This window comes from Oncorhynchus mykiss, chromosome 13, assembly GCF_057628025.1.
Source record: "Oncorhynchus mykiss isolate SJ-2025 chromosome 13, ASM5762802v1, whole genome shotgun sequence".
Lineage (NCBI taxonomy): Eukaryota > Metazoa > Chordata > Actinopteri > Salmoniformes > Salmonidae > Oncorhynchus > Oncorhynchus mykiss.
In genome coordinates, this window is record NC_143034.1 from 29,719,122 (window position 1) to 29,731,347 (window position 12,226).

Consider the following 12,226-nt stretch of genomic DNA (forward strand, 5'->3'; position numbering starts at 1 on the left):
TATTAGCGCGTGCTAACTAGCTAGCCATTTCACTTCGGTTACACCAGCCTCATCTCGGGAGTTGATAGGCTTGAAATCATAAACAGCGCAATGCTTGACACACAACGAAGAGCTGCTGGCAAAACGCACGAAAGTGCTGTTTGAATGAATGTTTACGCGCCTGCTTCTGCCTACTACCGCTCAGTCAGATACTTAGATACTTGTATGCTCAGTCAGATTATATGCAACGCAGGACACGCTAGATAATATCTAGAAATATCAACCATGTGTAGTTAACTAGTGATTATGATTGATTGTTTTTTTATAAGATAAGTTTAATGCTAGCTAGCAACTTACCATGGCTTACTGCATTCGTGTAACAGGCAGTCTCCTTGTGGAGTACAACGAGAGAGAGGCAGGTGGTTATCGCGTCGGACTTGTTAACTGTAAGGTTGCAAGATTGCATCCCCCGAGCCGACAAGGTGAAAATCTGCCGTTCTGCCCTTGAACAAGGCAGTTAACCCACCGTTCCTAGGCTGTCATTGAAAATAAGAATGTGTTCTTAACTGACTTGCCTAGTTAAATAAAAGGTATAAAAAAAATATGATATATATATATATATCTTTTTTTTTATCAGCAAATCGGCGACCCCAAAAATACCGATTTCCGATTGTTATGAAAACTTGAAATCGGCCTTAATTAATCGCCATTCCGATTAATCGGTCGACCTCTAGTACAAACCCCATGCTGCTAGCTGAGAGTCACAATCAAGCACACAGGGAGGTAAGGACAATGGAAATAGAATGACATACTATTCTATGGTAAGATGCTAAACCGGACACAGCATAGTGGGCGAGGGGCCAATTTCATACTCAACCTGTTAAGAATGAATCAGACCTCATGATGGTGTTAGGGAGCCCAGTGCAGCTTGGGAAGCATTTAGACAAAGGCTGAATGAATGCTAAACGCACCGGTTAAAAGGGTAGCGACAGAAACGTCTACCAGAATGTGAATAGTTTATTATCTTTTATATAAAAATATATATTTTATAACCATTTCCTGGTAATGTATTTGTCAGACTTCAATGTTAAGGCGCATGCCACTGTGTCCTGAAAAGACCCATAGATGTGACTGTGATGGACTTGGCCAATCCGGCTTCCTGTGGGAGTTTATTAATATTGGATTATTTGATTAATCCGAGTTAACGCAGCGTTCTGTTGCCATGGGTCAGTGGTGCACTTGAGTGATGCGTGTGTAGTGTACTCATCTGTCGGTCTGTGTGTGTGTGTGCGCGCGCACGCACGCACGCACGCATGTGTGTAGCCGTGTCCTTGTCTTTTGGAGTCGTGGTTCCCAGATTTGGTCCTCCAGTACCCCAAAAGTACACATTTTCATTGTAGCCCAGACAACACACCTGACTCAACTTGTCAACTAATCATCAGGCCCTCAATGAGTTGAATCAGGTGAGTTTGTCCGGAGCTACAACAAAAATATGTACTTTTGGGGGGACTGGAGTTGGGAACCACGGTTTTAGAGTACATTGTCAAATACAAGGGCAGTTGGTGTGTGAAGCAGGCATTTCTCAAAATGGCAACAGAAGGTAGGGAATCCCCATCTCTCTCCCCCTCTCTCACTCCCTCCCTCCCTCGTGTTGTTGGTGAGTTAATGCTTTTTCTCCACACACACAAACTGAGTGTCGGGACGCATCAAGGCCTCTGCCAATCACCACAGCATAGGGGAAACAGAGCGGGGCCAGCCCTCAGTGAGACCAGGAAAAGCACTCAGTCTTTTGGAGCCAGGGGCACCCTCGTGAGTTGAACAGTAGAGGATGGTAAGGTTGAGAACGAGAGCCTTACCTACGGGTATGAGGGAATTGAAGCAAGAGAAAGGGAAAAGTATAGGAAGGCAGGGCTCCATACTGCAACCATTTAATCCCATTTAATCTGCACCTGGCTGTGCAGGTAAAAAAAATGTATTGGTTGCGTCGGTGCGAGCTGAACATTCATGACGAGGTCAACTCACTCAAAAGTTTCAAAACGTCCTAATTTTCTGGCGGCTAAAACCATGATTTGGTCAAACAGTAGAGTGCATTATGCTCAAGATTCCTGTAATGAAAGTGTCTGCCCAGCCCCTGTAACTGTTTCTCTGGTGCCTGTTGTGATGCGCGAGCCACACGTTCTCCCCCCCCCAAAAAAGGGTTCTGATTGTATAACATTTAAAAAAGCAATTGTGGGAAAAAAACAGAGTTGGAAGCAACAACTGTTGAAACTGTTGAAGAGAGCTTTCTGTGGGTATACTTTTTTCTCAACTCTATATATTGAGCTCAATACCAAATATTTTACACTGAACAAAAATACAAACGCAACATATAAAGTATTGGTCCCTCATGTTTCATGAGCTGAAATAAAACATCTCAGAAATATTTCATACGCACAAAAAGATTATTTCTCTCAAAATGTGTTTACGTCCCTGTTAGTTGAGCATTTCTCCTTTGCCAAGATAATCCATCCACCTGACAGGTGTGGCATATCAATAATCTGATTAAACAGCATGATCATTACACAGGTGCACCTTGTGCCGGGGACAATAAAAGGCCACTAAAATATGCAGTTTTGTCACACACACAATATCACAGATGTCTCAGTTTTGAGGGAGCATGCAAATGTCATGCTGACTGCAGGAATGTCCATCATAGCTTTTGACAGAGGATTTAATGTTAGTTTCTCTACCATTAGCCGCCTCCAACGTCATTTTTAGAGGATTTGGCAGTACGTCCAACCAGCCTCACAACCGCAGACCACGTGTAACCACGCCATCCCAGGACCTCCACATCCGGCTTCTTCACCTGCGGGATTGTCTGAGACCAGCCACCCGGACAGCTGATGAAACTGAGGAAACTGTCTGCAATAAAGCTCTTTTGTGGGGAAAAACTAATTCTGATTGGCTGTCCTTGCTCTGTGAAATCCATAGATATGGGCCTGATTAATTTATTTCAATTAAATGATTTCCTTATATGAACTGTAACTCAGTAAAATAGTTGAATATCTTTTTGTTCAGTATATATGGCTTTGAGATATACAGTGCGCTTGAAATGCTCATCGCCACTGCTAGTGGTAGTAGGCCAGTAGTAAGGGTAGCGTAGGCCAGTAGTAAGGGTAGCGTAGGCCAGTAGTAAGGGTAGCGTAGGTCAGTAGTAAGGGTAGCGTAGGTTAGTAGTTTTCATACCTATGAGGGAGTTGAGGGAGGAGTAGGAGGAGACTCGTCTCATCTTGTCGATGGTCTCAAAGGAGAGGATGTACTCGTCGTTGTCAGGGCTACCCAGGGTGCTGCTGGCACTGCTGCTGGTGCTCAGGTTACCTGGAGAGAATGCCACCGGACCACCTAGACATACAAATCACAAGAGAATAACTATACACTGAAACATACCATTTATACCAGAATAAATATACTATCTGATACTAGAATAAATAAACCCTGAAATATACACTGCTCAAAAAAATAAAGGGAACACTTAAACAACACAATGTAACTCCAAGTCAATCACACTTCTGTGAAATCACTGTCCACTTAGGAAGCAACACTGATTGACAATAAATTTCACATGCTGTTGTGCAAATGGAATAGACAACAGGTGGAAATGATAGGCAATTAGCAAGACACCCCCAATAAAGGAGTGGTTCTGCAGGTGGTGACCACAGACCACTTCTCAGTTCCTATGCTTCCTGGCTGATGTTTTGGTCACTTTTGAATGCTGGCGGTGGTAGCATGAGACGGAGTCTACAACCCACACAAGTGGCTCAGGTAGTGCAGCTCATCCAGGATGGCACATCAATGCGAGCTGTGGCAAGAAGGTTTGCTGTGTCTGTCAACGTAGTGTCCAGAGCATGGAGGCGCTACCAGGAGACAGGCCAGTACATCAGGAGACGTGGAGGAGGCCATAGGAGGGCAACAACCCAGCAGCAGGACCGCTACCTCCGCCTTTATGCAAGGAGGAGCAGGAGGAGCACAGCCAGAGCCCCGCAAAATGACGTCCAGCAGGCCACAAATGTGCATGTGTCTGCTCAAACGGTCAGAAACAGACTCCATGAGGGTGGTATGAGGGCCCGACGTCCACAGGTGGGGGTTGTGCTTATAGCCCAACACCGTGCAGGACGCTTGGCATTTGCCAGAGAACACCAAGATTGGCAAATTCACCACTGGCGCCCTGTGCTCTTCACAGATGAAAACAGGTTCACACTGAGCACGTGACAGTCTGTAGACACAGTGGAGAACGTTCTGCTGCCTGCAACATCCTCCAGCATGACCGGTTTGGCGGCGGGTCAGTCATGGTGTGGGGTGGCATTTCTTTGGGGGGCCGCACAGCCCTCCATGTGCTCGCCAGAGGTAACCTGACTCCCATTAGGTACCGAGATGAGATCCTCGGACCCCTTGTGATACCATATGCTGGTGCGGTTGGCCCTGGGTTCCTCCTAATGCAAGACAATGCTAGACCTCATGTGCCTGGAGTGTGTCAGCAGTTCCTGCAAGAGGAAGGCATTGATGCTATGGACTGGCCCGCCCGTTCCCCAGACCTGAATCCAATTGAGCACATCTGGGACATCATGTCTCGCTCCATCCACCAACGCCACGTTGCACCACAGACTGTCCAGGAGTTGGCGGATGCTTTAGTCCAGGTCTGGGAGGAGATCCCTCAGGAGACCATCCGCCACCTCGTCAGGAGCATTCCCAGGCGTTGTAGGGAGGTCATACAGGCACGTGGAGGCCACACACACTACTGAGCCTCATTTTGACTTGTTTTAAGGACATTACATCAAAGTTGGATCAGCCTGTAGTGTGGTTTTCCACTTTAATTTTTGAGTGTGACTCCAAATCCAGACCTCCATGGGTTGATAAATTTGATTTCCATTGACAAGTTTTGTGTGATTTTGTTGTCAGCACATTCAACTATGTAAAGAAAATTTAATAAGAATATTTCATTCATTCACATCTAGGATGTGTTATTTTAGTGTTCCCTTTATTTTTTTGAGCAGTGTACTATATGATACCAGAATAACTATATCCTGAAATATACCACATGATACCAGAATAACTATATGCTGAAATATATCTGATACCAGAATAAATATACCCTGAAATATACCACATGATACCAGAATAACTACACCCTGAAATATACCACATGATACCAGAATAACTATACCCTGAAATATACCACATGATACCAGAATAACTATACCCTGAAATATACGACATGATACCAGAATAACTACACCCTGAAATATACCACATGATACCAGAATAACTATATGCTGAAATATACCACATGATACCAGAATAACTATACCCTGAAATATACCACATGATACCAGAATAACTACACCCTGAAATATACCACATGATACCAGAATAACTATATGCTGAAATATATCTGATACCAGAATAAATATACCCTGAAATATACCATATTGTACCAGAATAAATATACCATATTATACCAAAATAACAATACGGTGAAATATAGTATCTGACACCAGAATAAATATACCAAATATACACTGAAATATGATACCAGAATAACTATACGCTGAAATATACTATCTGATACCAGAATAACTAAACCATGCAATATACTATATTATACCAGAACAACTACACACTGAAATATTTCATATTATACCAGAATAACTATACCCTGGAAAATACCATATGATACCAGAATAACTACACTGTGAAATATACCATATTATTCCAGAATAACTACACCCTGAAATATACCACATGATACCAGAATAACTACACCCTGAAATATACCATATTATTCCAGAATAACTACACCCTGAAATATACCATAGTATACTAGAATAACTATACCCTGAAGTGATGCATATGGAACAGTATGGAGAGTGAAAATAAAGTACTTGTTCTGCTCCGATTGTTTGATTTTGTGTGTGTATGTGTGTGTGTGTGTGTGTGTCTGCAGGTAAAGTGAAGTGTCAACTTTTTACTAGCTCAAGAAATTACCCCCCCCCAGCTAGAAAACTAGAAACTACAAGCTATTGACCGGACCTTCCATTCAATCTCCCCAGCCTATTCTAACTGTCCGCCCGAGTCATCACACTCTATAACTCTACACAACTCCCCATTCCCATCGCCTGACTCACACAAAATGGCCGCCATATATCCCTGGGACGGAGTGCATATTGAGATGGGGATTGGGAGTAGGCAAGGCAGGCTAAACGGATTGTCATGGTTGTTGGTGACAAGCACTGCTGCCAGTTAGAATGAGTGGATGATGTGGACTCAGACAGGCTGGAAGCGGTACGCTAACGTGCTAGCGGCTAGTATTACTCAGCATGGCTATATTGCTATGTGGCTGTGTTGACAGGGGCTTCAGCGAGAATGAGCTGACATCTGAGTCAGTCAGTACAGCAGGGGCTGAGAGAGGGTCAAGAGTGTAATCTTCCAATAATGTTGTGGATGTATGATGGACATAGGCTATGATGTGTCTATGATGACGATGACGATGCTTCAAATCCCCTCAAGTCATTCTTTGGGAAAGGAGAGAGGCAGTCACAGAAAGAAAAGAAGAGAGAAGTCTCCACCCTTAAGTTGATTTCTTTCTCTCCTTCACTGTCTCCTTCTCCCTCCTTTACAGTACATAACCACAGTTCTCTTTTTTTCCCCCCAGTTCTCTCTCGCCCGCCCGCCTCAATGTCATCCTCTCCGCCTCTCTCTCTCTCCTACCCTCCTCGTTGAGGTTGAGGTTCTGCAGGCTCTTGTTGAGGTTGCGTGCGGTGGTGGCAGCTCGGATGTTGGTGTAGGAGTTGACTGAACGCAGCCGAGGGATGGCGGGGCTGTCGCGCACTGGAGTCAGGTTACCGGGCTCTGTACACAGACACACACAGGAGTCAGGTTACCGGGCTCTGTACACAGACACACACTGGAGTCAGGTTACCGGGCTCTGTACACAGACACACACTGGAGTCAGGTTACCGGGCTCTGTACACAGACACACACAGGAGTCAGGTTACCGTGCTCTGTACACAGACACACACTGGAGTCAGGTTACCGGGCTCTGTACACAGACACACACAGGAGTCAGGTTACCGGGCTCTGTACACAGACACACACAGGAGTCAGGTTACCGGGCTCTGTACACAGACACACACTGGAGTCAGGTTACCGGGCTCTGTACACAGACACACACAGGAGTCAGGTTACCGTGCTCTGTACACAGACACACACTGGAGTCAGGTTACCGGGCTCTGTACACAGACACACACAGGAGTCAGGTTACCGGGCTCTGTACACAGACACACACTGGAGTCAGGTTACCGGGCTCTGTACACAGACACACACAGGAGTCAGGTTACCGTGCTCTGTACACAGACACACACTGGAGTCAGGTTACCGGGCTCTGTACACAGACACACACAGGAGTCAGGTTACCGGGCTCTGTACACAGACACACACAGGAGTCAGGTTACCGGGCTCTGTACACAGACACACACTGGAGTCAGGTTACCGGGCTCTGTACACAGACACACACTGGAGTCAGGTTACCGGGCTCTGTACACAGACACACACAGGAGTCAGGTTACCGGGCTCTGTACACAGACACACACTGGAGTCAGGTTACCGGGCTCTGTACACAGACACACACTGGGGAAGGTCAATTAACCCATTCATTTGGCACTAAATGGAATACAGTAGCGGCATGACAATCAATATGAGAATAGGTAATAAAGGTCATTTTAAATATTGATGTCCCCTATCAAAACATGCTGCATATTTCAGATCCCTAAACCCCATTTCACATGTATAGCAGTTAGTCTTCGGGACGAGGCTAAAGTGGACCAGCGTGCTTCACAACAACACACGTCAATGACTTCCGACTGTAATGGTCATGACAGATGTTTGAAGTGTGTGTATGTGGCGTGTGTGTGTGTACCTAAGGTGTTGGCAGTTGAGGGTACAGCGTAGTTCTTCTCCTCCTCCATGAACTGCAGGGCCACGGTGCAGAAGTTACTCTCGTACTGAACCACCAGGTGACTCAGAGCCACCACCAGCTCCTGGAGAACACACCGCCGCCACAGAGTCAACCAGAATCCAACACACACACGGTCAGAACCTAGTCAACCACAGAAGAAGACGTACCACAGTCCATCGCCCCACAGTAAAAATCAGTCAACGACCTTAGCACGAATATTGGAGATGGTGAGGGGAAAAAAACGTGTGTGTGTGTGTGTGTGTGTGTGTGTACGACCCACCTTGCGGACCACAGGGCTGCCGTCGTTGATGAGCTGTGCCAGCATCATGGCCACGTTGTGGTCGATGGTCGTAGAGTGGTCCGTTCGCTCGGCTGAGTTCCCCACAAACGTCCCCAGGGCAAACACCGCCGCACAGCGCACCTGAGGGGACCGGAGATAGTTTTGGCACCAAGAGAATTCACGCCCTAGTCACTTCCTGGTTGGATCCAGACCAAGTCATTGGTTAGATAGCGTTGGTGCTGCTTTTTAAAAAGGGGAATCAATAATAATACTCACTCCTTAATTCTCTCATTTCTAATGCAGCCATATTTACTGAGAATATCAATGGTGGCTGAAAATAATAATTTACCATTAGTCACACAATACCCCACCCATCACACTAATTAACTGCGTAAGCTAAATAACAGTAACTCCTACTTCTAAATTGTTATCAATAATTGCCCCAAGAAGCCACAAAGACAGTGCATGTACACATAATACATTGTTTATTCTTTATGTATCTCCCTCAGTTTTGCATATGACAGGCACTGCACTAACTCAAACCTGGCCCAGTGTGTGTGTGTGTGTGTGTGTGTGACAGTAAATATGCCTCTCCTCTTGAGGAATCCTCCCAACAGGCCTGAAAATTAATTAAAAATCCTCTCTGCTTAGTCACTCTGTGCGCTCTCTCTCGCTCTCACTCTGCTCACTCACCTCTCACTCACTCACCTCTCTCTCTCTTAGCTCTGCTCTCACTCACCCTGGCCTCTCTGTTCCCTGGCCCCTCACTCTCTGTTCCCTGGCCCCTCACTCTCTGTTCCCTGGCCCCTCACTCTCTCTGTTCCCTGGCCATCTCACTCTGCCCATCTCACTCACTCATTCACTCACTCACTCACTCTCTGCATTATATGGTGTACTTGACACACACCTTCATTTTAAAGAGAGGAACTGGGCCTAGAATCACAAAACACTTCTTATGCAAAAACTTAAGCTACTTAAGAAAAAAAATAAGAGGTTCATAAGTTCTTTAGTGCAGTTCCTCAACATCTTAAGATGTTATGATTTTCTTACTAGCTTCTCAAATATCTTCTTACAAATCTCCTTCATAAGATGTGTGTTGCTAGGCAAGCGCTTTAGCGAGCAATGGCAATCATGTTAGCATATTTCGAACTGAGAACTTTTCTAAAACATGTTCTTGGGTTTAAATAAACAAGACTGAAACATTCAGAGGAAGTTTGAGAGAATGAAGATGTTCAATTGCTTTCATGAGCTTTTTCTCTCACTGCCCTGAGTTTAAGACAAGGGTTCAGATATCTTGGAACTAAGAACATTTCCAATAACTTTATTTCCAAGAATCACATTTCTTCTTAACTTTTTGCTTAACGAGAAACATAATACATAGCGCGAGAACATTTCCAAGAGCCTTTGAGGAATAGCAACTTCACTTAACTTTCTTCTTAAGTCTAGAGTTAAGGGGGAAAAAATGCCAGTCAAGAAGAAATCTCTTCTTAAGAAGGTTTTGTGAATCTGGTCCCTGAAGAGGAGGGAGCTGATCAAACTAGTCTGAGTAATAAATATCCATTTTTAAATTGTGGTTTGCGTTGGTGCCTGGGTTCCTCCGAAGTTCCTGGTGATGCACTCAAATACCCAATTCTCTTCAGGCATTGTAAGCGTGTGCATGGGTACACTCACACAAGGTGTGTGTGTGTGTGTGTACGCCAGAGTGGATGCAGACCCTGGTCTCACCACTCAGCCACAGCAGCTGCCTGGCCTCTAGAGAGAGAGGTTGCCTTGCTAGGCTGCTGGCAACAGATGTCCTCTGTCCCAGTGTGTATGTGTGCCCTGCATTTCAACCCATGTGAGATGAGTGAAATACAGAGCAAACTGACTATTCACTGTCCCTCAGGTCCTCAAAATCCTAAAGGAGCCACTGAACCCTCAATCTGTTAGGTGTTACACACACACACAGCCACTGAGTGTATGTCCCAAAGGTGTGTGTTCCTTCCCTCTCACCTCAGGTATAGGGTCGGACAGCAGGCTGTAGAGCTTCTCGTGGGCACTGTCCCTGACACCACACCAGCGGGCCGAGTCAAAGTTCTGCCAGATGCGTCCCAGGCAGACGGCCACCCACTGACGGAGCAGGGGGTGAGGGTCAGAGAGCTGCTCCAGGCAGATGGCTATCAGGTTCCCCTGCAGACAGGCCTCCTGGAGGGGTAGCGGGAGGGTTGAGGAGGATGAGGAGAAAGGAGTTGGGAGGCCATGTCAGTAATTCACACACACACACACACACACACACACACACACACACACACACACACACACACACACACACACACACACACACACACACACACACACACACACACACACACACACACACACGTCGTCCACACAATTTCCTTTGATGAGACCCTGTAGGATGTACACACACTTTATGACTTGGCTTTAAGCTGAGCTTCACATCGGGAAGTCTATGGGAAAACTAACAGGGAACTAACCTCTACCTCCCACTGTGAACATGAAGGGTCGATGTCCAAAGCTTGACAGTTAAGAGTTTGTCACCTTTTATGTGGGGTTGTATTGGTTCATTTGAAAGCCTGTACCTATTCTGGCAGTCTCTCTGCATTGTGGCAGACTATCCTCCGTCAGACCAGGAGAGCAGTTCAGGGATTTGTGTACAAGCTGGAACAAGGTTTTAACGTGATCACACCGTAGCTGAGCCCTACCAGTAGGAGTACCATCACTCCTAACCCTGAAGCTCAGACCACATGTTACAACCAATCCACGAACCGCTCGTCTCTAATGTTGGAGCTCATCTATTATTAACACAGAGCCAATGGGAGACGGAGAACATTAAGTAAACAGAGAGGAGGGGGGGAGAGAGAGAGAGAGAGGAAGAGAGAGAGAGAGAGAGAGGAAGAGAAAGAGAGAGAGAAAGAAATGGAAGGGGGAGACAGAGAGGAGGGAAGGGGGAGACAGAGAGGAGGGAAGGGGGAGACAGAGAGGAGGTAAGGGGGAGACAGAGAGGAGGGAAGGGGGAGACAGAGGAGGGAAGGGGGAGACAGAGAGGAGGGAAGGGGGAGACAGAGAGGAGGGAAGGGGGAGACAGAGCGACCAACCGACAGAGAGCGGATAGGGGGGTTTGTAAGTCTATGTGGATCTGTGAGACTCAATAAACACCAAAAACCACGTGAATAGGTCTGGAGCAGTTTCTGGGAATAAATGAGGAGTATACGGTATACAGTGACAGTTGCCATGATAAAGTGTTGTCGGAAGAGAGAGAGCAGAATGGGAGGAAATGTTTAAAATATGACTTATCGACTCCACTGAGAGTTGGGGAGAATTAATGAGTGTGTCTGTTGAAGGGATTTTAATCAATGTGGGGTTTGCTTTATAATAGCGTCATCTTTAAAGTGATTTCTTCATCGAATAATTTACCACATTCTCCCCTCACACACACACACACACAAACACACCTGGCCTGTGGTGTAGCTGTTGACAATCACAGCCAGGATAAAGACAGCCATGGTACGGTGCTCAGCCTGAAACAGGAAACACAAGAAACTCAGTCAAGTTCCATGTATCAACTCAGTTCCCCAACACCTCATTACTAGGAGCTGTGGATCATAGCACACAACATGTTTGAGTAGGTCGAAGTCGCCACTAACCACTGATACAGGGTCAGATATATTCTCAGCTGTAATGGAAAAGGTTTATGATCGGAGGTAAGGGCAATCTGATTCTAGATCTATGGTTACGGGTAACATCTGGGTCACACCCATGGGTGCCTGGTGGCGCTTTCGGTTCTCTCATGCTCTGATTGGGTGATACTCACAGGCATGTAGGGGTCGGCCAGGACAGACAGGAAGTACTTGTGCCCGTTGTCCTTCACCAGGTCTGCCTGACACGACTAGAGAGCGAGAGAGGAGAGAGAAACCATCCAGTAAGTTAGTTGAGTCATATGTTGCAGCACTACAAATGTGCAACTACTCAATATA

The 12,226-nt window shown here is 46.0% G+C and overlaps 1 protein-coding gene across 4 annotated transcripts in view; it reads right to left on the reverse strand.

The window, feature by feature from the left end:
- Positions 1-12,226, reverse strand: part of LOC110485936 (regulatory-associated protein of mTOR) — a 212,740-nt gene that overhangs the window by 57,883 nt on the left and 142,631 nt on the right. For all 4 annotated transcript variants that reach the window (XM_036940605.2, XM_036940602.2, XM_036940601.2 and 1 more), the window contains exons 15-21: positions 12,064-12,138; positions 11,705-11,770; positions 10,242-10,433; positions 8,250-8,390; positions 7,931-8,051; positions 6,724-6,864; positions 3,205-3,360 (exon numbers count right to left, since the gene is read on the reverse strand). In XM_036940605.2, the coding sequence (XP_036796500.1) occupies positions 3,205-3,360; positions 6,724-6,864; positions 7,931-8,051; positions 8,250-8,390; positions 10,242-10,433; positions 11,705-11,770; positions 12,064-12,138 (892 nt within the window). The remainder of the gene's footprint in view (positions 1-3,204; positions 3,361-6,723; positions 6,865-7,930; positions 8,052-8,249; positions 8,391-10,241; positions 10,434-11,704; positions 11,771-12,063; positions 12,139-12,226) is intronic.